Below are 27,653 nucleotides of genomic sequence, written 5' to 3' on the forward strand. Positions count from 1 at the left end.
AGAGGCCTTCCCACACTGAATCCCCTTCTTCCTCTCCCCCTCTTCCCCTTCTTCCTCTCCCCCTCCTCCCCCACTCCACCCCCCCCACCGTACCTCCTTCCCTTCCCCACAGCACCTGTATATATGTTTGTACGTATTTATTACTCTATTTATTTTACTTGTACATATCTGTTCTATTTATTTTATTTTGTTAATATGTTTTGTTTTGTTCTCTGTCTCCCCCTTCTAGACTGTGAGCCCACTCTTGGGTAGGGACCGTCTCTATATGTTGCCAACTTGTACTTCCCAAGCGCTTAGTACAGTGCTCTGCACACAGTAAGCGCTCAATACAATTGATTGATTGATTGATTGACATGTTCCTCGGACCTGGGCCGGGCACCTCCCCAGCTAGTCTAGGTGGCCCAGGGACCGATGGAACAGAAATAGAAACTCGTGCCGATTCAGGTATCCTGACTCTGGAACCTTTCCAGTTCTGGCTGGGTGACAGCAGGAGTCCAACTCCCGAGCCTCAGCTTTCCCCGGCAGCCACGCAACTGCATCCCTGCTACCAGAGAGCACCGTACAGAAACTATCCCGCCATTCCAGCGCTTAGAACAGTGCTTTGCACATAGTAAGCGCTTAACAAATGCCATTATTATTATTATTCCCATTCTGCATCCCAGCAGGGAGGATCTGCAGGAGGATGGGCAGCGGCGATGCCAGCTCTCCCAACAATACCAACAGCTTCCTGAGCCTCCCCAGCTGGAGAAATTCCCGCCCCAGCATCCACAGCCGGATCAGTATCAGCCTCAGTCTCATCAAGCCCGCCACCTGCAGCAGCCTTTCCAGCCGCAGTGGCCACGACCCCCGCACCTGCAGGCCCAACCCTTGCAGTTTTCCTGGTCTATCACAATGCTGAGTCTCCAGATGGGAAAAATCTGCAGCTTAATTTTCTGGACGATTTGTTTGACAATGAAGAGCTTCCCTTTTCAGAAATGAACCATGAGGTCCTGACTCTGGGCTTTGAGGTTGGAAATCACAGTGAAGCTAATTCAGAGATCAGTATGTCCTTTTAGAGTTTTAGTCTTTTGCGTGGTTGTTTTTCGGTGAGGTGGTAGGGGCTCTAAGCTGTGAAGAAGCCCATTGCAAGGGGCTGAAATCCCCCGAAGCCATTTGGGCTGGACTTCTTGTCTCAGTCAGCCCGTGACTCTGACTGGAACTGACAGTTTCCGATCGGAGAGACATCCACCCTCTAGGCCATAAGCTCGTTGTGGGAAGGAAAGTCACTGTTTATTGCTGTATAGTACTTTCCCAAGCGCCAGTACAGTGCTGTGCACACAGTAAGCACTTAATAAATAATATTAATCACTCAATCAATCAATCAATCAGTACTGTACTAACTGCTTGAGCGAGCACAATATAAGAAAGGTGGGAGACACAATCCCTGCCCACAACAAGCTTACAGTGGTCTAGAGGGCAAGAATGACATTAACACTAATAAATTACAGATATGTACATAAGTGCTGTGGGACTGGGGGAGGGATGAATAAAAGGTGTAAATCCAAGTGAGTGATTTGGGGAACAGCTGTATTTACGTTGTAAAGATCAAACTAGATAGCTTCAGACTTGGGGAAATCTTCAGGAATGAAGAGGTGTGTAAAGTTAGGAATGAACAGGTGTGTTAACAGTGCTCTTTCAGAAATCTGCATACTGATTATTCCATTTTCATCCCATGAGATTGAAATGGCCAATGTCTCAGATCTCCTAATTCCCTACCTTTGACCCTGCCAGCAAGACTTGCACACAATTTGGGAGCTATGACTTTAATCAGGAGAATGAAGACAATTTGGGCATTATAGTAATTAGTGGTTTTCCAGCCCCGGTGTTCCCGCGAAGCAGCAGTAGGGATCCAGAGATAGAATCAATCACTGGTATTTACTGAGCGCTTACTGTGTGCACAGCACTGTTCTAAGCGCTTGGGAGAGTACGCTATAAGAGTTTGTAGACACAGTCCCTATCCACAAGGAGCTTACAGTCTGGAGAATAGCAGTGCTCCTTCATCTCTGCTTTCAGCGGCTACAAACTGCTTCAAAAAACCCTGCCTCCTCTTCAAATGCAGCACACATAAGGCTCCTCCTGATTGACAGTTGGCCAGCTGCCCAAAACACTGCCTTACTTACAGAGAACAAAAAACTACCCTGAAAGTTTGCACTGTTTTACTGCACAAGAGCAACCCGACATCTTGATACAGTTGATCTGGAGTAGACGGTAAGCCAACATGATGACGCCCCATTTTCCTCTGTCAGAGGGCAGGGTGAATATAAGAGCACAAGCTTAATAATAACAATAATAATGGCGCTTGCTAAGCGCTTACTATGTGCAAAGCACTGTTCTAAGCGCTGAGGAGGATACAAGGTGATCCAGTTGTCCCACGCAGGGCTCACAGTCTTAATCCCATTTTACTGATGAGGTAACTGAGGCCCAGAGAAGCGAAGTGACTTGCCCAAAGTCACCCAGCTGACAAGCGGCAGAGCCGGGATTAGAACCCATGACCTCTGACTCCCAAGCCTGGGCTCTTTCCACTGAGCCACTCTGCTTCCCTGCTTAGATGTAGTCCTCTAGACTGAAAGCTCACTGTGGGCAGGGAACATGTCTGCCAACTCTGTTATACTGTACTCTACCAACCAATCAGTACAGTGCTCTCCACACAGTAAGGCGCTCAATAAATACTACTGCTTGATGGACTAATGTAGAAGCTTTCCCTGTCTGTGGTAAGCAAGGAGACAGAAGGTTTCAAGGTTCTCAATGGGTAACCGGAAGGTTTTTAAGACACCTTAATTAGTTGGGGAGGGAGTGGAGAGTCCAACTCTATAAGCCAAGGATTGAAAGCTTCCCTGAGTATTCACAGGGCAAAGGAGACATGCCATCATTGGCAGAACAGAAGAGTGTTGCAATAATAATAAATAATAACAGTAATAATAATAATCAGGGTAATTGTTAATCACTTACTATGTGTCAAGCACCGTACCAACTGCTGCGGTAGATACCAGACAATCAGGTCTCACACGGGCTCACAGTCCAATTAGGAGGGAGAACCGTTAGTGAAACCCCATTTTGCAGATGAGGGAACTGAGGCACAGAGAAGTTAAGTGACTTGTCCAAGGTCACACGGCATGTAAGTAGCAGAGCCAAGATTAGAACCCAGGTCCTCTGACTCCCAGGACCATGCTCTTACCACTAGGCCACACTGCTTCCCTGGATCCAGGAGGGTGGTGGCCAGAATGGAACCATTTCATTGTTACTGTTTAAGGTCACCACTATTTAAGTTTTATGAATTTTATCATGCATTTTCACTCCTTTTCGCCGAATGCTCTTCCTACCTATGGAAACAACTACTGGAAATGAAGCTAACACAGGAACTAAAATTTTCCCTTCTCCAAACTTGGTCTTAGCCTTGCCTTTTGAGACAATAGCAGGAAATCCCACCGAGCAGTAATTCAATTTCTGATCATTACAAATAATGTCAACAAAGCCAGACCAAAATTAATTGAATATGAAATTTAGTTTCAGTGTGCCCAAATTTGCAAAATTGCTGTCTCCTCGAGATCTATTTTTCCGAGGAAATAAACTGGGATCCGAAACAGCCAACAGTTATTTTCATTTGGAGCAGTGTGGCCTAGTGGATAGAGCACGGGCCTGAGAGTCAAAAGGACCTGGGTTCTAATCCCAGCTCTGCCCCTTGTCTGCTGTGTGATCTTGGGCAAGTCACTTCACTCCACTGGGCCTCAGTTCCCTCATCTGTAAAATGGGGATTAAAACTGTGAGCCCCACGTGGAGCAAGGATTGTGTCCAACACTATTTGCTTGAACCTACCCCAGGGCTTAGTACAGTGTACACAGTACATAGTAAATGCTTAACCAATACCATTAAAAAAAAATTGTTCAGCTACCTGAAGGGAGAAAATACTGGATAAGTTACTAGATGCTTCCTTTCTCCTGAGGTTGCTGGGAAAATAAATGAGAAACTCTCCATACAGCACTTTCAGCTTCGCTAAAACAGCACGAACTATATAGTGCTATTCTTCAGCTTCAACTTACTTAGAAGATTTGAAGATGTCATCCTCAAGAGGATAGATTATAGCTAGACAAGGCTCAACAAATTCCGTCTTTGACTACTTTAGTACGTACTCAGTCCCACGAGGATGCTAGGGTTCTCAATGAGACCATTTCTATAACTATCATGACCGAAGCACTGCTGGGGGGAATACAAGGTGATCAGGTTGTCCCACGTAGGGCACACAGTCTTAATCCCCATTTTACATATGAGGTAACTGAGGCTCAGAGACGATAAGTGACTTGTCCAAAATCACACAGCTGACAAGTGGCGGAGCCGGGATTAGAACCCATGACCTCTGACTCTCAAGCCCGGGCTCCTTCCACGGAGCCACGCTGCTTCTCTGTACTAAGCACTTGGGAGAGCACAGTACAAAGGAGTTGGTAGACATGGTCCCTGCCCATGAGGAACTTTATGTCTAGAAGGGAAAACAGACTAACAAATAAAATGCAGACATGCACACAGGTGCTGTGGGGCTGAGGATGGAGTGATTATCAAGTGCTTTAAAGGGTACAGTTCCAAATGCATGGGGGACGCAGAAGGGAGTAAGGTAAATGAGGGCTAAGAAAGGAAGGGCTTCTTCATTATTTATATCAGGTCTCACGCTCCCATAAACTATTGTAGATTAATCGATTTATGCCTGCTGTCTTCCTCATTAGGTTGAAAACTCCTCAGAAGAATTGCATCTTTTACTTTTTCTGTGTTTCGCAATGCTCTGCCCACAGCAGGAGCTCAATAAATAGCACTGATGTTGATGATGACAATATGTGCCTCATTTTTTAATATACTGTCTCAACCACTTACGAGTTGTTAGATACTTTGGGTCTCAAGGACACTGAGATGAATAAATGCATAAATTTTAGTTTTCAGAATATGAAAATATTATATCATTCATACAACTATACTGCATTCTGATGGCAATTTTAGGACTATAAACTTATGACCAGTGCTCATTTAGTACCTGGGCTTTGAATTGGCAGTTCAAAGACCATCATTATTGCTATTTCCCAGTTTATGTTTGTAATAGATTCCATGAAAATAAGAGCATTAAGCCATAGAGCACTAAATGAAACAGTTTCCCAATGGAAAAATGTCATAGACATTAATGTGTTCCAAAACAATACCAATCTATTTAAATACTGTTAAAAACGAAAATATGGTTCTACAATCAAGCAGCGACAAATAAACACCAAGAGTGAAATATTTTTACTAGATTTTTGAAGTACATATTAAAATACAGTGTAATTACTGTAGTCTAATTTAATTTACTTTAAAGTATTATCTTTCGCATGCATTCACCAAAAAGAACTTTGTGTCTCCTCATTAGAAATGTCATTAACTGTGCTAAATTGCTATGGGTTATAATCACACTACTCAAACCAGTCAAGTATTGATATCTCCATAGGAGAATCCACAATCAAGTCAATCAAAATACTTCACAGGAAGGAGAATCAAAGTGTTTAAGCCAAGATAAACTTTGTAACTATTATGCTGGAAAAACAGTTATAATGGGACTGCTATATATTGTCATTTCACGTTTAAAATGGAAATGTATGTATTTGGGCCCCAATTCGTCTTTCATTCCACATTAAACCCTGCTTATAACCCTGTTTCATGCACCTAGATGGGATACTTGCTATCAGACGATCACGTGAGACACTAAACTAGTGGAACAGAACGTAATAATTGAGGATTAAAATTTTGGCTTCATTTTACTGTCAGTTTTAAGTTACATATTACCATGATGGGAAGCCCCATTAAGGTTTGTCAACTTAGCATCCTGAACTTCACCCAAATGCAAGAGGAGTGTGAACATTTTTTTTTTATTATTATGGAAAAGGAGTGAAGAAAGAAATGGAGACACTTGGGAACTGAGATCAAAGTTCAGCCAGTTACTTTCAAAAGGGCATTAATGCGAGAAAATACATTTGGAAAAGCAGAAAGCATCCAGAGGAACATATCACAAAAGACAAAACGATTTGTTATTGGACCACTCAATGTTCCCAGGCATGTACTCTCCACATATCTGGGGTGCTAACGATGACGTGGTTTGGGTTCCAACAGAACCTATTTGGGAGGTGGAGCTCTGAAATTAAGAAGAGAAACCTTGCCAAGTTCCTCTGCGAGACACCCACCGTACAGGTCAATTCATTAGCCCTGGTCGGCTTCCTGATTTCTCCAGGCAATGAAAACGGTAGGTGACTGGCCCTGAAACTGATAAAAAGCAACCAGGGAGAGACCTCTGCTGACTATATATGGTTTCGGCATATCTGTGGAATACATGGGCATCCCTCTAACAGCCTACCAAACAAAACATAGCTAGGTTAAGGATTCCAGGCTTCCCCAATCCTAATTCATATGTCTTCTACTCACAATCCAATTTATGGGGGGAATGGGCAGAAGAGAAGAAAGGAGAGAGGGAAAGAATGTATGAAGGAGTGGGGGGGGGAGAAAAAGAAACACACAAACACACACACACACACACACAGGGGGAAAATAATAATGTATCATTTCATTTATAATAACAATAATCGCGGTATTTGTTAAGCACTTACTATGTGCCAAGCACTGTTCTAAGCGCTGGGGAGGATACAAGGTAATCAGGTTGTTCCACGTGGGGCTCACAGTCTTCATCCCCTTTTCCCAGATGAGGTAACTGAGGCACAGAGAAGTGAAGTGCCTTGCCCAAAGTCACACAGCAGGCAAGTGGTGGGGCTGGGATTAGAACCCAGGACCTCTGACTCCCAAGCCTGTGCTCTTTCCACTAGGCCACACTGATTGTGTCTTCTAAATATTCTAAATTCTCCTTGCTATAGTTTGGGTGCTCAACTATTAGTGAGAAAAGGAGTGGTTATTTGTCCTATTATTTTTTTTTCCTGAAAAAATATTATATATATATATATATATATTAAAAGACAAAGCAATGCACACTCGTTGTGGGAAGAAATGTGTCCATTTTTTGTTATACTGTACTCTCCCAAGCGCTTAGTACAGTGCTTTGCATATTGTAAGCACAATACAATAAATACTCTATTTTATTAATGATTTGCATATAGCTATAATTCTATTCATTCTGATGGTTTTGACACCTGTCTACATGTTTTGTTTTGTGGTCTGTCCCCCGCTTCTAGACTGTGAGCCCGCTGTTGGGTAGGGACCGTCTCTATATGTTGCCGACTTGTACTTCCCAAGTGCTTAATACAGTGCTCTGCACACAGTGAGCGCTCAATAAATAACTGAATGAATGTATGAATAATACAATTGAATGACTGAGTGAACTTGAAGGAAAACCAAATAAATTATTCTAAACATATCTCTAGCAAGCTGTTCAGTACATTTAGATTAAGGAACAAAATCTAATGAATGTTTGTTCTGATACTAGTTCACCTACAGCATAGCAGAATTATACCTGAAAGACTCTTGGACTTCCATATTTGACTAAGTGGCTTACAAAACCTGAAATCTGTAAACTGGAGTCAGTAACATAAAATTCCACACAAAATTTCAAACTACAGCAGTTTCAGGTTGCTTTCAGGAGGTCTGGCAATCTCCCAAGTGTCCAAATGTTCTGGAGGTAAAGGGCACACTGGAAAAGTCCAAGGACTCTGCTGTGTTTTAACAAAGCTAACCAAATAATTTGTTAGCCAAAAACTAGAAGTAGTATGGCCTAGTAGATAGAACATGGGCCTAGAAAGACCTGAGTCCTAGTTCCACCTCCACCACTTGTCTGCTGTGTGGCCTTGAGAAAGTCACTTAACTTCTCTGTGCCTCAGTTACCTCAACTATAAAATGGGGGTTAAGACTGAGCTCCATGTGGGACATGGTTGATATCCAAACCTATTAGCTTGCATCTACTCCAGTGCTTAGGGCAGTTCTGCTACACAGCAGGCACTTAAGTACCATTTGGAAAAAAAAAAACCCACAAAGAATTTCAGGGGAAGTTTCCCAAATTTACTACAGCCTGTTCCACAACAATATATCTATAAACCTTATATTGAGAAATTATTTGGGATTCCTTGATTTACAAATTACAGCAATTGCTCAAATAATCCAATATTTTGGTCACCTCTCTCTCTCTCTCTCTCTCTCTCTCTCTCTCTCTCTCTCACTCACACACACAAACCCACACACACATTCTCCTTAACTGACACTTTTCACAACAAAACTGCAACTGGCAATTTTCAATTGAAAGTTTCTACTCGGTATTAAAAGTATAAGAGATATTCGACATGCTTGAGTGTCTCAGAACCTGCTTTTTACATGATTTCCTCACATAAGAGCTAAGGGGAAAAACAAAACCCCGCAAAACATGGAGTATGATAAAATAAGCAATGTTCAAATAAAAGATGCCTACTGTAGCTCTAGTGGACATTTATATTTTTGTCTGTGGGCTTTGAGGTTAAAGAGCTTAAATAAAAGCTGTCAAAGTTAGACACAAAACTAAGCAAGCAACACTTACAATCGAACAGTAATATTAGTACCACTTACTGAGGACTTACTGTGTGCTGTACTAAGAACTCGGGAGAATACAGTAGAATAGAGGGGGAAGACCCGATAACACAGAACTGAGATCATTTAACCATAGATCCCTCACCCAATTTATCTTTTCCAACTGAAAAATTTTCATCCTCTGCTCATCCACCCAAACAAGATATTTATATTAGACATCTTGGGTCTCCTGAGAGAGTCTGGCCAACCCACTGTGCCTCGATCTTGCCTGTCCCACCGTCAACTCCTTGTCCACGTCCTACCTCTGGCCTGGAACACCCTCCCTCCTCAAATCTGCCAAACAATTACTCTTCCCACCTTCAAAGCCCTACCTGAAGGCTCACCTCCTCCAAGAGGTCTTCCCACACTAAGCCTCCCTCTTCCTCAGCTCCCTTTCCCTTCCACGTCATGTCGACTGGTTCCCCTTGCTCTTTCACCCCCTCCCCGCCCCCCAGCACTTATGTATATATCTATAATTCTATTTATTTATATTGATGCTTGTTTACTTGTTTTGATGTCTGTCTCCCCCTTCTAGACTGTAAGCCTGGTGTGGGCAGGGACTGTCTCTCTCTATTGCTGAATTGTACTTTCCAAGAGCTTAGTACTGTGCTCTACACAAAGTAAGCACTCAATAAATATGACTGACTGAATGAATGAATGAACTATGAAGAGCCTGGCTGATGTTTGGGAACATCTGTGAATAAGAGAAGCAGCACAGTCTAGTGGAAAGAGCACCGGCCTAGGAATCAGAGGGCCTTGTCTGCTATGTGACCCTGGGCAAGTCACTTCCCAGTGGCTTTGTTCCCTTATCTGTAAAGTGGGGATTCAGACTGTGAGCCTCCCGTAGGACATGGACTGTGTGCACACTGATTAGCTTGTATCTACCCCAATGCTTAGTATAGTGCCTAGCACACAGTAGGCACTTTAAGAAAGAAATAATTTGGACCACAAGTGCAGGCACCAAGTCTTTTACTTTCTTCCTTGTACTCTTAGAGGCCAGTACAGTCCTCTATACACAAAAGGAGCTCAATAAATAAAATTGAAGGAGTAAATGAATCAATACTGTTGAATACTGTTGAAGCGTTATGTGAGGGGAACTGCCAGCCTTTGTTTAGGTTAGCGAATATAACTATAATTCTATTTATTCTGATGGTTTTGACACCTGTCTACGTGTTTTGCTGTCGGCCTCCCCTTTCTAGACTGTGAGCCCATTGTTGGGTACGGACAGTCTCTATACGTTGCCGACTTGTACTTCCCAACGCTTAGGATAGTGCTCAGCACACAGTAAGTGCTCAATAAATACGATTGAATGAATGAATGAATAAATCAGGCTAATGAAACGGAAGATCAAGAATCCAGCAGATATTTTCTACCCAACAAAGCCTTCCATCTAACTGAAATTCTGAAAGTCTGTCGAACCAAATTAAAACGGCTTCAAGAGTACAATGCAGTTCGATGGGCTGAATCTGTCATGGAAATATTTTTACTCATTTGGTTTCAATTTAGCAAACAAATAATTCCAGTACTTCTAAAAAATAAGCCTATAACCAACCACAGAACACAAAAGAAACATTCAGGAAACAAACAAAAATTTGTAAAATTGTAGGTTCTACAGCACTGAGCAGGTTTTTACCTTACTTTTCCACTTGTTGCTGAAATCAGATGGCAAAAATGGAAAATAAACTAATCAAACAGCCCAAATAAATAAGTGTTAGAAACTGTACCTGAATAGAATGAACCCAAGCGATTCCACTGCTGCCCTCCGCACATCATCATTGACGTCACTTACCTGAGGGGGGGAAAAAAGGAAAGCAATGGACTTCGACATTCAGAATAAAGCATTTTACATGTAAGGACATGGTTTTGAGGAAAATTAACCACAACCTTAATCTATATTTTTTTACATTACAGAATCTTTCATGAAGCAGAATTCAGGTATCCAAGAATTTTGCTTACTGAGTGATCAAATTCACATCAGCTTTAAACTCTTCTCAGTGAGTATTCTAATAAGAACCTAAGTGCAGAGCATTGTTCAAGGTGCTCGGTAGAGTACAACTAGTGGATATGATCTCTGCCCTTGAGGAGTTTACAATCTGGCTGGGGAGACAGGCACTACAGTAAATCACAGACAAAAGAAGGAAAAAGGAGGATGTACATGATGTGGTATCATCTATTTGATTCGATTTGGCAATTAAGAATTACACAGAAGCTGTGTGGGATCATAAATAAAGTTGAAGTGGCAATTTTTTTAATGGCATTTATTAAGCGCTACCTATGTGCAAAGCACTATTCTAAGCGCTGGGGAGGATACAAGGTGATCCGGCTGTCCCACGTGGGGCTCACAGTCTTAATCCCCATTTTACAGATGGGGGAACTGAAGCACAGAGAAGTTAGGTGACTTGCCCAAAGTCACACAGCTGACAAGTGGCGGAGCCGGCATTTGAACTCATGACCTCTGACTCCAAAGCCTGTGCTCTTTCCACTGAGCCACGCTGCTCTGACCTGGGTAGATTAGGAATCATGGAAGACTCCCCTGGAGGAGGTGTGAAGGGTTTCAAAAAAGGGAAAGCTGTGGTTTGCAAGATTTGAAGGGGAAGGGATTTCCAAGAAGGGGGAAGGCTGTAACTAAGTGGTTGATGCCAACGGAGATGAGAAATGAGTCACAGTAAGTAGGTTGTTCGAGAGAAATGAAGATTATGAGCTTTAATCTCTTTAATCTTTATGAAGATTTAAACAGAAGGGAGAGTTTTGACTGAATACCTTAAAGACAATGGTCAGGAGTTTCTGCTGACAGGAAGAAGAATGGGTAATCACTGGAGGTTTTTTGAGAAGGGGGAAATGTGAACAGAACTATGTTTTAGAAAAAAAGATCTGGGCTTCAGAGTAAAGTAAGGACTGAAAAGGAGTGAAACTAGAGCCAGTGAAGAAGCTGACAGATTAATCAAGGAAGGATATGGCAAGTGCCTGGACAGAAGAGGCAGATCCTGAAAATGGTATGGAAGAAAAAAATCATTATGATAAGGGGAAGCAGTGTAGCCAATGGAAAGAGCACGGAGATGGGAGTCAGAAGACCTGGATTCTAATCCCAGCTCCGTCACTCGTCTGTTGTGACCTTGGGCAAGTCACTTTGTTTCTCCGACTTCAAGTTACCTCATCCGTAAAATGAGGGTTCAATACCTGTTTTCCCTCCTACTTAAACTGTGAGCCCCATGTAGGACAGGGAAGGTGCCCAATTGGCATATAATGCCCGTACCCCAACACTTAGTACAGTGTCTGGCACATAGTAAGAGCTCAACAAGTACCAATTCTTTTCTTTTAAAGAGGATACGGTGACCTTCTGAAGATGAAAGAGAGGAGAAAATCAAGGATAATGCCTTGCCTTCAGGATTCTAAGACAGAGAGGGTGGTAATATTATCAACTATGATGGGAGAGTTAAGTGGGGAAGGGGATTTGGGAGGAAAAACGGGGAGTTCAATTTTGAACATATTAAACTTGAGGGGCTGGAGAACCATCCATGTAGAGATGCCCTGGGGAAAGAAGGAAATACGAGATGACAGAAGTGACAAGTGAACCGCAAAGGGAAGCCACAACAGAGGCTTGAGGGATATCTAGGGTTTGGGGATAGATAAAGAGTCGCTTTGCAAAAACAGTGAGCAGATGCTTCAGAAAGGTAAGAGGAGAAACAAGAGAAAAGTGTGCCAACAAAACCAAGGATTGGTTTTTCTATATCAGTTGCTTTCTGAGTAGAATAGTTAGGGTGAGCCGGAGGGAAATACAATGGTTTCCATTTATCACTTTCAGAAATATTTCATGTTTAATAGGATTCCTACAGGACACTACATAGAACAGGCTCTTAGGTAGAAACTGAAATCTTCCAAATAAAAACAGTTGTTGGAAATAATGGCTATTTTAAATTAATACTGCAATGATCAGTGACAAATTCTAATTCAGAAGTTTTATGTGTTGTCCAAGAGCCACCCCAAAGAAACCTCACGGTACTTACAGCAACATGGAGCAGGCGTCGTATAGCCTTATTGTTACCTGACCCACAATAAGCCATAGCTACGGTGTACATTCCAGATCGACGGAGGATCGGATCCTGAAAAATAAAGCAATCCAATATTTGTGCAAATTCATTACACTAATCGTAATACAACCTCATATTCATTCATTCAATCGTATTTATTGAGTGCCTATTGAGTGTGTGCAGAGCACTTGGGAAGTACAAGTTGGCAACATATAGAGACGGTCCCTACCCAACAGTGGGCTCGCAGTCTAGAACGGGGAGACAGAGAACAAAACAAAACATATTAACAGAATAAAATAAATAGAATAAACATGTACAAATAAAATAGAGTAATAAATACGTACAAACATATACACAGGTGCTGTGGGGAGGGGCAGGAGGTAAGGCAGGGGGGATGGGGAGGGGTAGTTGCCCTCACTATATATGTATATGTGTGTGTGTATATATATATATATATATACACACACACACACACACACACACACATACACACACCATCAGGACATTCAAAACCCTGGATTATCTGGAGAAATGTCTGTCCCACTTCTCAGTCAATCATTGGTATTTACTGAGCATTTACTGTGTGCACATCACTGTACGAAGTGCTTGTGAAAATACAACAAAGTTGGTAGTTGCGATCCCTACCTACAAAAAGCATACAGTCCAAGGGGGAAAACAAACAAAATAGATTGCACCAGGCTGAGTAGAAGAATATTTTCACCTTTTAGGCTCAAGTTCTTCCTTCTGACTTCCCACAAAATACTGGCTGGAGGGACCATTATTCTATTATGCTTATCTACTATAACTGTATGGTATACTAACCAGAGAGCTAGATAGGCAGGGGATGAATAAATGATATATTTCTAGACTGTGAGCCCATTGTTGGGTAGGGACCGTCTCTGTATGTTGCCGACTTGGACTTCCCAAGTGCTCAGTACAGTGCTCTGCACACAGTAAGCGCTCAATAAATACGATTGAATGAAGGAATATTGTTCTATAAATCCAGTTCTATGGCCTAGAATCAGGGACTCATTTTGGAGGGTCAACGGTAACAAGTGCTCTGCACACAGTAAGCACTCAATAAATACGATTGATTGATTGACTGATTGACTGATTGACGCAGAGGTGGATAGGCAATCACTGGAGGTTCTTGAGGAGTGGGGAAACACGCGCTGACTTTTTCTTTAGAAAAATGATTCGGGCACCAAAGTTAAGTATGGACTGCAGTGGGTAGAAATGGGAGGCAGGGAGGTCAGCGGAGTAGTTAAGGTGGGATATGATCAGCAGTGTTTGGAACAGCATAGTATGGTTTGGATGGAGAGGAAAGGATGGAGCTTAGCGATGTTGTAAGGGTAAATCCAACAGGATTTTGTGACAGATTGAATATTTTAAAGCCCTCCTAACCTACCCTCAGTGATTTCCTGGTATAACCCAGCCCGGTCACTTCACTCCTCTAACACCGACCTACTTAATTGTACCTCAAGCTCGCCAACACCCTGTTGCCCCCAACCCTGCACTGTCCTGGAACTCCCTCTGCCTTCATATCCCACAGACCACCACATTTGTCACCTTCAAAGCCTTATTGAAACTCACATCTCTTCTGAGAGACTTACACCCTCCTCCCTTCTGTGACACCACTGCAATGGGATCTGCACCCTTTAATCAATCGATCAACGGTATTTACTGAGTGCTTACTATTTGCAGAGCACTCTACTAAACACTTGGGAGAGTACAATACAACAGAGTTGGTACACATATTCCCTGCACACAAGAAGCTTAGAGCCTGGAGCTCTTCATATTCACCCCAGTCTCAGCCCCAAAACACCTATGTATAGATCTGTAACCTATTTTAGTGCCTGTCTCCCCCTCTAGAATGGAAGCTCCTTGTGTCTACCAACTCTGTTATACTGTAGTCTCCCAAGTGCTTAGTACAGTGCTTTGAACATATCAGATACTCAAATACCACTGACTGACTAGAGAAGCCGCAGCCTAATGGGAAAACCACAGGCCTGGGGTCGGAGGACCTGGATTCTAATCCCAGCTGCACCACTTGTCCACTGAATGATCTTGGGTAAGTAACAACTTCTTTGTGCCTCAATTCCTTCAACTGCAAAATGGGGATTCAATGCCTGTTCTCCTTCCAATTTAGACTGCGAATCCCAAGTGGGACCTGATGAGCTTTACCTACCCCAGTGCTTAGTTCAGTGTTTGACCCAGAGTAAGCACTTAAAAAATACTGCAATTATTATTATCTGTTGCACTGTATTCTCCTACGTGCTTAGGACAGAATTCTGCACACAGAAAGCACCCAACAAATACCACTGATTGACTGTTCCTTGAAGGAAGGGCCCATATCCACTGGGATATGGAAGCCCTTCGATCGTTGACACACCAGCAGGATTTATTATCAGTGTTCTAGATGTCCACATTCACATTCTGGCATCACAAAAATACTTATTTCCCCTCTCCTTCAAACTTCCTATATACTTCTTAATTTGCTGACTGAGATCGCTCCCCCTTCAAAGCGTTATTAAAGGCACACCTCTTAAAAAGCACCTTCCCTAAGCCCTCCTTTCCTCTTCTCCCTCTCCCTTCTGTGTCACCTTGACTTGCTCCCTTTATTCATCCCCCTCTTCTCAGCCCCACGGCCCTAATGCACATCTGTAATTTGTTTACTTATTTATTTACATTGTTCTCCCACTAGACTGTAAGCTTGCTGTGGTCAGGGAAACTGTATTTATTGGTATACTGTACTCTCCCAAGCGCTTAGTACAGTGATCTGCAGACAGTAAGTGTTCAATAACCATGAATGACTGAATGAATGATTGAGTGACTCTCCACTGGCTCACCTCATAATGATGGTATTTGTTAAGTGCTTACTATGTGCAAAGCACTGTTCTAAGCACTGGGGAGATACAAGGTGATCAGGTTGTCCCACATGGGGCTCACAGTCTTAATCCCCATTTTACAGATGAGGGAACTGAGGCACAGAGAAGTTAAGTGGCTTGCCCAAGGTCACACAGTTGACAAGTGGCTGAGCAGGGATTTGAACCCATGCCCTCTGACTCCCAAGCCCGGGCTCTTTCCACTGAGCCACGCTGCTGCTTCACCTCATCTTGCCCGCCTACTCTCATTGCCCCTAATTCACTGGCCTGTAATAGATCAATGGTAAAATTTATTGAGTGTTTACTGTGTGCAAAGGATCCTAAGCACTTGGGAGAATACAATGCTAGAGTTGGTAGACAGGTACCTGCCCACAGGGAGCTTAGAGTCAAGAAGGGGAGACAAATGTTACAATGAATTACGGACATGTATGTAAGTGCTGTACAGTCCTCGCTGTACCTCGTTCTCGCCTTTCCTGCCGTTGACCCCCGGCCCACGTCCTCCTCCTGTCCTGGAATGCCCTCCCTCCTCACATCCACCAAGCTAGTTCTCTTTCTCCCTTCAAATCCCGACAGAGCTCACCTCCTCCAGGCCTTCCCAGACTGAACCCCCTTTCTCCTCTCCTCCTCCCCATCCTCCCTGCCCTACCTCCTTCCCCTCCCCTCAGCACCTGTATATACGTTTGTACAGATTAATTACTCTATTTTACTTGTACATATTTACTATTCTATTTATTTTGTTAATGATGTGCATCTAGCTTTACTTCTATTTATTCTGATGACCTGACACCTGTCCACATGTTTTGTTTGTCTGTCTCCCCCTTCTAGACTGTGAGCCCGTTGTTGGGTAAGGACCATCTCTAAATGTTGCCAACCTGTACTTTCCAAGCGCAAGGAAAGTACTCTGCACACTGTAAGTGCTCAATAAATACGATTGAATGAATGAATGCTGTAGGGCTGAGGATGGGATGAACAGCAAGTGCTTAAAAGGGACAGATCCAAGTGCATAGGTGAAGTCTGAGGGTTTAGTCTTGGAAGGCTTCTGGGAGGAGATGGGCTTTTAATAAAGCTTTGAACCTCCACTCGTTTCAAGCCAAGATTACCTTCATTAATAATAATCACAATGATGGCATTTGTTAAGCGTTTACTACGTGCCAAACACTGTTCTAAACACTGGAGAACTTCCATACTGAAGTCAGGTATGTTAGTAACGAGAGACAGGAGACAGATATACAGAGTTTAACTCCATACTAATGTTTTTCAAGTGATACTCATGACTCACCTTATCCCGGCAGAGAGATTCAATCAGGGCATCAGCCTCCTCCATTCTCCCATACATTACTAAAGCAATTCCAACAGCAAGGCCCCGCAAGATTTTCTCGTGTTGGGTTTCCTGTGCGTAACCAACCATATCCTCAATAGCCTGGGCATTTTTAGACCCCAACATAACCAGACCAAGGGCCAGACCAGCTGCTTCTCCTGGACAGCAAGGAAAGAGAAAAATAAAGAATTATAGCTTGTTTCAAAAGTTATCAAAGTGTAAATTCCACAAAACAGGTTATAAAGATTTCCCTCGTCAATCCTATCGATAAATAGATCAGCAGTATTAATTGAGTACAGTAGAACTATGTGCAGAGCAGTGAACTAAGCACTTGGGAAAGTACACTATAACAGAGTTGGTAGACATCTTTCCAGAACAAAAGGAGCTTACAATATAAAACCACAGATTTTCCATCCATGGTTTTGAGGATTGATGCTCTGTTTTCTGTACCTTAGTGTGGCCACCTGGATATGCAGTTTTAGAGTAACCTTTCTGGACGGCTGTAGATAACACCACCCTGCATTTCCTGTTAATGGACTTGGATTGTGCTTTTTCAGTACTACCTCAGAACCTTATTAACATTTCATACGAAGCTAATTGTGTCAATCAACTTCAACGATCGACTGTAGAGCCAGTTTGAAATAAGCTTGTGGTACTTTTGTCTGCTTTCCCAACAAACACCTGAATTTCACGTAATGGGGCAGAAGTTAAGAAGTCTCTGACACTCTTTATTCCTTAAACTGTTGACTCTACCAACTGCAGTTTCACAAAAGAATGTTATGGGAATTTAATCCCTGTCATTGACAAGGGAAACCACTGTAGTTAGTTATCCAAAATCCTTATCTTACTGTAGATGGTAACAACTATTACTAGATTTTTTGTTTCTTTCAAATGGTAGATAAGTGCCTACTATGTGTCAGGCACTGTATTAAGCCCTAGGGTATATTCAAGGCCATCAGAGTGGACAGGGTCCCTGTCCCACATAGGATACACAGTCTTAGGCCCTGTTTCACAGATGAGGTAACTGAGGCACAGAGAAATGACTTGCCCAAGGTCATGTAACAGACAACTAGCAGAGCCATGATTAGAACCCAGGTCCTCTGACTCCCAGGGCCTGTGCTCACCACACTAGGGCACACTACTTCACCTAGTTACCAAAGCAGCTTGGGAAGCAGCTGGCTTTGTGTCAAGAGCCTGGGCTTGGGAGTCAGAGGTCTTGGGTTCTAATCCCAGCTCCGCCACTTGTCTGCTATGTGACCTTGGGCAAGTCACTTAACTTCTCTGTGTCTCCGGTACCTCATCTGTAAAAAGGGGACTGAGACGGTGAGCCCCATGTGGGACAGGGACTATTTTCAACTTGATTACCCTGGATCTATCCCAGTGCTTAGAATAGAGCTTAACACATAGTAAGTGTTTAACAAATACCATAACTATTATTATAATTATTATTCTAAGGGGCCTTATTAATCTATTACTGAACAGAATAGAACTTTTAAGGACTTCTCTACAGCTATCCCGTAATGGCCACTCTGGAAATTTAACTACATGGTCATTCCGCCCTTTTCACTTTGAAGGGCATCACGTCAGCAGCCTTGTGGAAATCGGCAGCCCAGATATATGCAAGGAAACCATATACGCAAGGAAACCAATAACGACTTAACTAGGCTGCTTTAATTAAACTCTCCTATAATAGCCTATTTAGGCAGATAGGGAGTCTCATTTTAATCAATCACATTTATTGAGCGCTTACTAAGCGCAGAGCACTGCGTAAGTGCTTGGGAGAATATAATATAACAGAAGTAGCAGGCACATTCCCTGCCTAGACGAGCTTACAGTCTACACTCGCCGGGGCTTGATTTAAATTGGTCCCTCAATAAAATGTAATCCCCGCCTTGTTCAAATATCACCATAATAGAAGGCTTCAAATAACCCCCATTAGGGACCGATAATATTTCTAGTAATCTCCAATGTACATCTGTGTGGGTTCCAAGTGAGCATCTGGTAACTTACTGCATCGATGAATCCACCCCCGGGAAGTGTATTTTCTAACTTTAGAGGAAATCCTATTACCTGTCACCGCGTCGTCTTGGTAGAGGTTGGTTTTCAGCAAGTCGTACACATCCTGACGGGCAGTCCCCATGGCAGCCAGACCAAGGCCCAGGCTGCCTCCGTGCCGAACAATCTAGGAAACCGAATTGATTTTGTCGGTGTCAGAACATGGTACTGAAATCACAACATGCTACACGACTGGAAAGCAGCAGCTTCCTCCTCACCTAGCTGGGATTCAGCCCTCTGAAAATAGTCTGAAATCCGTGAACACATGCTTATGTGCAAAGTCCATCCCTCAGAGCCCCATCAACTGACCACAACCTGCCTAACCTTCCCAGACTGAGCCCTCTCCTTCTTCTCCCCCTCTTCCCCCACCCCCCGCGCCTTACCTCCTTCCCCTCCCCACAGCACCTGTATATATATTTGTACATATTTATTACTCTATTTTACTTGGACATATTCATTCTATTTATTTTATTTTGTTAACATATTTTGTTTTGTTGTCTGTCTCCCCCTTCTAGACTGTGAGCCTGCTGTTGGGTACAGATCGTCTCTATATGTTGCCAACTTGCACTTCCCAAGCCCTTAGTACAGTGCTCTGCACACAGTAAGCACTGAATAAATACAATCGAATGAATGAATAACCTGCACATCTCCTAGTCCCCAAAACTGCCCCTGCCCCAAGAGTTCCACACCCTCTCTACCAGATTTGTTTTCTTTCATGGCATTTGGTAAGCGTTTACTACGTCCCTGGCACCTCACTAAGCACTGGGGTCAATACATGATAATCAGGTTGGGCCCAGTAAATGTCCCTCAAAGGGCTCACAGTCTTAATTCCCATTTTACAGATGAAATCACAGAGGCACAGACAACTGAAGCGCCTTGCCCAGGTCACAGGGTAGGCAGGTGGCAGAGCTGAGATTAGAACCCATGTCCTCTGACTCCCAGGACCACGCTGCTTCCCAAATGCTGCTCTGAAACTCCAGTTCCACGGTGGGCAGTCTCCATTTCATTCTGGATTCATTCCTATCCTGCTCATGCCACAACTTCCCCGTCATCGAAACACAGCTCTCTTTCGAACTGCGCCCCCTCCCACTCTCACCCTACGAGGCCTCAATCTTCTCTCACTTCCCCTGGTTCATGGGGAAAGGGTGACAAAGTCTGCTTTACTCCTGGCAACCCAACAATACTGCTTCCCGATCTGGCTCTCTCATCTCTGACCCACAATTACCCAAATTACCCATAACAACTAATTGCCATTATCTTTGAGAAACCACCTCCGTATTTCTGGGTGAACATAACACCTTTCTCATCGCCTGCCTCCCAATCCCATTCCCGGCATGGTCCTCGAAAGCTTCACCATCGTGCTGAATTGCCCTCTTCCCATGATTTCCATAAACAATTCAACTCTGCTGGTCCCTGACTCCATCGCACATCACCACACCACTGTGAAGACATCATCTTGGACTCAATTATCACATGCTGCACTGCCTCTGATTTTACAAACAGATTTTAGAGAAGCAGCGTAGGTCAGTGGAAAGAGCCCGGGCTTTGGAGTCAGAGGTCATGGGTTCAAATCCAGCTCCGCCAACTGTCAGCTGTGTGAGTTGGGCAAGTCCCTTAACTTCTCTGGGCCTCAGTTACCTCATCTGTAAAATGGGGATTAAGACTGTGAGCCCCCCGCCGTGGGACAACCTGATCACCATGTAACCTCCCCAGCGCTCAGAACAGTGCTTTGTACATAGTAAGCACGTAATAAATGCCATCATTATTCTTCTTCTTCTTCTTCTTATTCTTATTATTATTATTATTATTATTGTTATTAGTGGAAAGAGCACAGGCTTGGGAGTCAGAGATCGTGGGTTCTAATCCCGGCTTCGCCACTTATCAGCTGTATGACTTAGGGCAAGTCACTTCACTTCTCTGTACCTCATGCTACTTCATCTGTAAAATGGGAATGAAGACTGCGAGCCCCATGTGAGACAACCTGATTACCTTGTATCAACCCCAGCGCTTAGAACAGTGCTTGGCACATAGTAAGCGTTTAACCAATACCGTCATTATTATTATTATTACAAGCCCCATCCCTACACCACCAACAGCACCCTCATATCCCCTCACCCCAAAACTTTCCCCTGCCCAGGTCAAGACTTTCAAACCCTCTCTACCGGGGTCAAGCAACCCTGGACAACCTAATGCCCATCACCTTCCCTAGGCCAAGGGCCATGCCTTCAAAACTGCCGTTTCTTCTAAATTATCTTGTCTTTCCATGGCTCTCATCAATCACTGGTATTTACTGAGTGCTTACTGTGTGCAGAGCAAAGTACTAAGTGCTGGGGAGAATACAATATAACACTACAAGAGCTTGTAGACACGTTCGTCCAGCGATCACTTCCACTGTCCATGTCCTCCACTCTTGCAGCCGAGCACTACCTGCAGACATCCCAACACCAGCCTGGCCTCTGCCACTACAAATTTACCCTCTCTTTAATTTTGCTCTTTCATTTACTCGACAATAACATTAACTCAGTTGAATTGTACTCTCCCAAGTGCTTAGTGCAGTGCTCTACAGACAAGAGCTCGATAAAAACCAATGACGACACTTTCCTTCGTTGACTCCTGGGCTCATTTTTCTGCTCAAATGGATGAATATTGTTTTGACTTTTCCTTCCAATGCTTACGTCGTTGCTGGCGTTCTTCAGCTGGTTAAGTAGGTAGTCTATTATGTCACCCCCATGATTGGCATGAATGAGACCTAATGCGTAGAGACCTCCACCTTCCTGATATGCGGAACCAGGAGAAGTGTCCTTGGGAAGATATGTAGCCATTAGTTGTAGCGCTTCCTTCTCATGACCCTGTAAGTTGGCAAGCACAAAAATATTACAAATCAGAAGGATGAAATAACATGTGAATTACTCTGACGTTTTTCACTTCGCATAATTTGGCAGAAGGATGTGAAAGAATTTGAACACTTCCACAAACCTCTAAGAGCTTTCACCTTCATTTTATAATCAACCAATAGTATTTGTGGAGAGTCTACTGTGAACTTCTTGGCACCAATGGTGAATTATTTTGCTGCCCATAAGATAGTTAAATAGTGTTAGCTCTTGGTTTCCTTCTCTCTATTTACATCAGTTCTTCACAGTCACTTTAGCTCATTCATCTTTTACCTAATGCATGAACCCATTCTTTGAGAACCAATGGATCTAAATTTTCCTGCCCTGAAAAAGATTTTCATCTAAATGTTTTTCACTTAAATTTTCCTCCAAGAGATTCGCTCCAGGTCTTGGTTCAACATACGGTTCTTAGGACCCAAACTGTAAATATATGTTCATCTGACTTAACTTTCACTCACAGACTAATTTCAAAAAGGCAGCCTAGACTTTTAAGAATTTCAACCTTATCACACAAGCAGATGCTTAGACTCTTACCTTATGAATGACGCCCAGGCTAGCTGTAGCAGTAAACTTTGCCCAGTTAGTAGCTCTGGCCAACCACTCTAAATTATCTCTGTGGGAAAAGAAAAGTTGATAATGTTAACTGGAACCAAACGAGTTATAAAACTTTAACGTCGGAGACATAACCAAAGAGAAGAATTACTTTCAAATTACAGGCTGACTACTTCTTCACTGGGCATCTCATCCGCTAAATCATCTTAATTTACCACGAGTCTGCCCTTATTGAATTAATTAGCTCTAATGGAACCATTATCTGGGATGAATATTGGAGTTTTCCATACTTTTCCATTTGAATTCACAGAGTTTAGTTTTGCTTGGTAAATCCACTTAATGAACTCTAAAATATGCAATTCCAATTGTTAAATAATGATTTACAGGACGGCTTGATCACGAGTCAGTAGCTGGTGAGTGTGCAGTGGGTTTCTCATTTCTTTCACACTAAATCCCTTTGTTCATCTCCACCAACCCCGTTTAAAGCACGAGTCCTTAAATAATCTAGAAACAAATGTCGACTTTCAGGTGCTACTTGCAAACAAAAGTGAACACATTTCAATTGTCAGGTACTCTACATTCAAGCTATACTCTTCAAACACCATTTAATAACTAGGGAACGCTACCTAACAAACAGGCACGAGCAATCGGCAAATCTTCGCAAAGCTGGAAAAGAACATGGCAATTCCCTTCATTTCGCCTTTCTCTACATAAGACAAACATATTAGCTTCTGCTCTAGATCGCTTCAGAACAAATTGGACTGTCCCACATATTTACCTAAGGAACTGGTCACTAGTTGTCCCACAGTGCATAAAAGAATTTGCTATGACTGTCGCCGTGTGACATACAGAGTTCCGCACTGCATCCTAAAAAAAAAAAACGAATACGGATCTGAATTACTGGGGAGCAATACGACTAAGCGAAGAAACAAAAGGATGAGAGATAAGCCCTGAAAATAGCCATGTGCAGAGAAAATCCCATTTCCTGGGGAAAAAAATACAGTGATATGGTATTTAGCTATTACACCTGGAAAATTGTTTTATGGCTACTTAGAAAAGAATTAGTGTCAAGTTTGTTTCCCTTCTATAGGGCTAGAAGAGAACTCCCTGGCAACCATTAGCCTTAGGATCCGAATTTCAGTTTCAGCACCAGAAGTTACCTATTGGGCATCCAGATATGCACAACAGGGAATTTTTAAAACCCACCACAGATACAATATCTTTGATATATTTCATCAGGACCCTTTTCCCCTCAGCCACAATCACAAATTACGACATGTACGTACCCAAGTATGGGACCTTAGCTTAAGGGTTGGGGGTTCTCCCTTTCCCTCTACTACTCCTGCCTTTTACCTCCCAACACTCATCTTGCACTGCTGTCCCTGCCAACAGATATTATAGCTACAAGAAATTTAAGAGGAGAGTTTATTCTCCTATTTTACTTTATTTGGTTCTACTTAATATCTTAGCTTGATAATTTTACAAAGATTTTACCATTTTACTCCCATATTTCTTCCACTTTTTTTGCACAATTTTTGCAATTCCAAAACAGAGGAAGGATCACTAAACTGCTGCTTAAGTATAGCAACAAACGGAGCACAGGATAATGCTCAGGAAAAGCTAGACAATATTCAATGGGAAAAACATGAGCTAAAGAAAACAGTCCCAGGGAAATAAGATGAATGATTTTCCTACCTTTGTGTTTTTTAGAATCATGAGGTCTGTATTATTGTTTCGTATTAAAAATTGCAAGTGTAACTCAATAGCCATTTCACCACTTAAAATTTTAATCATTTTTGAAATCTGGTCCTTGGGTTCCGGATTCTGCACACACACAAAAATGAAGAAAAACATCAAAATCATAACATTTTCCTTAAGACCCCAGATCGGTTAAATCAGCTGCACGCGGGCTGCACTCAACTAATTAGGAACTTATGCAGAAAGACCGGACATGTGATGTCACAAGTACCAAGTTTCAGCAAATAGCATAATTTGAGAATTTTGTCCAATACGCCAGAGTAGCCCATACTGTCTGAAGGGTGAAAAATGGGCTCCTTGGACTATATTCGGTCATGTCAAACCACACAAAAGTCACTTTCTCAGATGCTTCAAGGTTGGATATCCGTTTTGCAGAGGGCAGAGCAACAGCAGCTAAGAAGCCTAGCCTGTTACCAACTTATACTGAAACAATGTTAACTAATCCGCGTGGCTCAGTGGAAGGAGCACGAGCTTTGGAGTCAGAGGTCATGGGTTCAAATCCCAGCTCCCCCACTTATCAGCTGGGTGACTTTGGACAAGTCACTTCCCTGAGCCTCAGTTACCTCATTTGTAAAATGGGGATTAAGACTGTGAGCCCCACGTGGGACAACCTGATCACCTTGTAACCTTCCCAGCGCTTAGAACAGCACATAGTAAGTGCTTAATAAATGCCATTATTATTATTATTATTTATTGATCCCTTACTGTGTGCAGAGCACTATTCTAAGCATTTGGGAGTGTACTATACACTAGAGTTGGCAGAAACGATTCCTCCCCACAAGGGGTTTCACAGTCTAGAGGGGGACAAAAGCAGTGAATAACAGATCGGGGAAATGGCAGTACAGACTATGTATGTAAATGTTACGGGTCTGGGGTGAAATGAAAATCAAAGCGCTTAAGGGGAATAGATCCAAGTGCATAGAAGATGCAGAGGGAAGGACAAACAGGGCAGGGGAAATGAAAGGATAGACAGGGAAGACTTCTTGGGAGGATATACAAGCCTTCTTGGGAGGATATCTCTTCAAGGCCCTACTGAGAGCTCACCTCCTTCAGGAGGCCTTCCCAGACTGAGCCCCTTCCTTCCTCTCCCCCTCGTCCCCCTCTCCATCCCCCACATCTTACCTCCTTCCCTTCCCCACAGCACCTGTATATGTGTATATATGTTTGTACATATTTATTACTCTATTTATTTATTTTACTTGTACATATCTTATTCTGTTTATTTTATTTTGTTAGTATGTTTGGTTTTGTTCTCTTTCTTCCCCTTTTAGACTGTGAGCCCACTGTTGGGTAGGGACTGTCTCTATATGTTGCCAACTTGGACTTCCCAAGCGCTTAGTACAGTGCTCTGCACACAGTAAGCGCTCAATAAATACGATTGATGATGATTGATGATATACGATTTTAGTAAGACTCTGAGGATGAGGTGAATGGCGGACTGTCAGATAAGAAGGGGAAGGGAGTTCCAGGCCAGAGGGAGGATGTTGGAAAAGGGTCAGCGTCAAGAGAGATGAGATCAAGGTACAATGAGTAGGCTGGCGTTGGAGGAGTGAAGTGTGTGGGCTAGACTGATTCTAGAGATGCTGTGAGCCTCCAGACTTCGTCCTCTTCAAATCTACACTTTATTCCTCTGCTTGGATCATCTCTCTCTCCCATTCTCCCTCCCTCCCCCTTAGAGAAGCAGTGTGGCTCAGTGGAAAAGAGCCCGGGCTTTGGAGTCAGAGGTCATGGGCTCTAATCCCAGCTCCGCCCATTGGCAGCTGTGTGACTTTGGGCAAGTCACTTCACTTCTCTGGGCCTCAGTTCCCTCATCTGTAAAATGGGGGTTAAGACTGTGAGCCCCCCGTGGGACAACCTGATCACCCTGTAACTTCCCCAGCGCTTAGAACAGTGCTTTGCACAGAGTAAGCGCTTAATAAATGCCATCATTATCATTGTTATTATTATTATTCATATCCACCACTCTTCTCCAGCTTTTCAGCCCTCCTAAAAATCACATCTCTTCTGAGAGGCCTTCCCTGACTACCTCTCATTTCCCTTTCTCCCTTCTGCATCACCTATGCACTTGAATCTGTACCCTTTAAGCACTTGATAGTCACCCCACCCTCAGCCACATAGCACTTCGGTACATAGCCACAATTTATTTTATATTAATGCCTGTCTCCCCCTCTAGACAGTAAGCTCCTTGCGGGCAGGGATCATATCTACCAACTCTGTTGCACTGTACTCTCCCAAGCACTTAGTACAGTGCCCTGCACCCAGTAAGTGCTTGAGATATGCCACCGACTGACTGATCTTCCTGAAGCATCACTTGGCCCACATCTCTCCCTTGCTCGATGTCCTCGCAGGCTCCCTGAGTCTCTTTGTGGCCAACAAAAAACCCTCAAAATCAGCTTCAAGGATCTTCACCACCCAGCTCCTCTCCTATCGGCTCTTTTCTACTATTCTCCTACTCGCTGGGCTCAGCTACTCCCGAGACAATTTTCTAGCTCCACCCAGCTCTCAACTCTCTCACCTCCATCCCCTGCTCTCATGATTTATCCCCAGCTTGAATTCCCACCCTCCCGCATCAGAGAGACCACAGCTCTCCTTGCATTCAAATCCCTCCTAAAAATCCCACCAACTCCAATACGCTTTTCCCTATTAATTTCCCGGCACCCTGAGACACAGCGTGGCACGGTGGCTAGAGCCCAGGCTTGGGAGTCCGGCTCCGCTACTTGTCTTCCGTGTGACCTTGGGTTCACTTCTCTGTGCCTCAGTTACCTCATCTGTAAAATGGGGAATTCACTCAATCGTGTTTATTGAGCACTTACTGTTTGCAGAGCACTGTACTAAGCGCTTGGAAACTACAGTTCGGCAACATATAGAGACAGTCCCTACTCAACAATGGGCTCACAGTGTAGAAGGGGGAGACGGACAGCAAAACAGAAGAAGGAATGAGACTGAGCCCCATATGGAACAGGGACTGTGTCCCACCCAATTTGCTTGTATCCACCCCAGAGCTTAGTACAGTGCCTGGCACACAGTAAACACTTAATAAATACCATAGTTATTATAATTAGCATCACCCCTTCAGCCATCTTCAGCACCTATGTTTGTCTCCCACATTAGGGTGTAAACTCCTGTGGCCAAGCAAAATGTCACTTTATCATTCAGTACTGCCCAACCACCTTTTGCAGTGCGCTGCACGGAGAGGGCACTCACTGAATTTTGCTACTACTACTACTAGGACTATTACTACTAGTAATAATAACAATGGTGGCATTTGTTAAGCGCTTACTATGTGCCAGGCAATGTACTAAGTGCTGGAGTGGATACAAGCAAACTGAGTTGGACACAGTCCCGGTCCCATGTGGGGCTCACAGTCTTAATCCCCATTTTCCAGATGAGGGCACTGAGGCCCAGAGTAAAGACTTGCCCAAGGTCACACAGCAGACAAGTGGCAAAGCTGGGATTAGAACCCATGACCGTCTATTGTTATTATTCTATAATAACTCATTCACTCGTTCAATAGTATTTATTGAGTGCTTACTGTGTGCAGAGCACTGTACTAAGCGCTTGGGAAGTACAAATTGGCAGTAGTAAT

At 43.3% G+C, this 27,653-nt stretch overlaps 1 protein-coding gene across 1 annotated transcript in view; it reads right to left on the minus strand.

Annotated features, from left to right (window-relative positions):
- Positions 1–27,653, minus strand: part of PSMD1 (proteasome 26S subunit, non-ATPase 1) — a 158,554-nt gene that overhangs the window by 95,271 nt on the left and 35,630 nt on the right. Inside the window, exons 9-16 of the mRNA XM_038742337.1 lie at positions 24,005–24,133; positions 23,088–23,176; positions 22,292–22,370; positions 21,542–21,715; positions 18,882–18,993; positions 16,773–16,969; positions 12,585–12,680; positions 10,305–10,369 (exon numbers count right to left, since the gene is read on the minus strand). Coding sequence (XP_038598265.1) covers positions 10,305–10,369; positions 12,585–12,680; positions 16,773–16,969; positions 18,882–18,993; positions 21,542–21,715; positions 22,292–22,370; positions 23,088–23,176; positions 24,005–24,133 — 941 coding nt within the window. The remainder of the gene's footprint in view (positions 1–10,304; positions 10,370–12,584; positions 12,681–16,772; positions 16,970–18,881; positions 18,994–21,541; positions 21,716–22,291; positions 22,371–23,087; positions 23,177–24,004; positions 24,134–27,653) is intronic.

Source organism: Tachyglossus aculeatus, chromosome 1 (genome assembly GCF_015852505.1).
Source record: "Tachyglossus aculeatus isolate mTacAcu1 chromosome 1, mTacAcu1.pri, whole genome shotgun sequence".
NCBI lineage: Eukaryota > Metazoa > Chordata > Mammalia > Monotremata > Tachyglossidae > Tachyglossus > Tachyglossus aculeatus.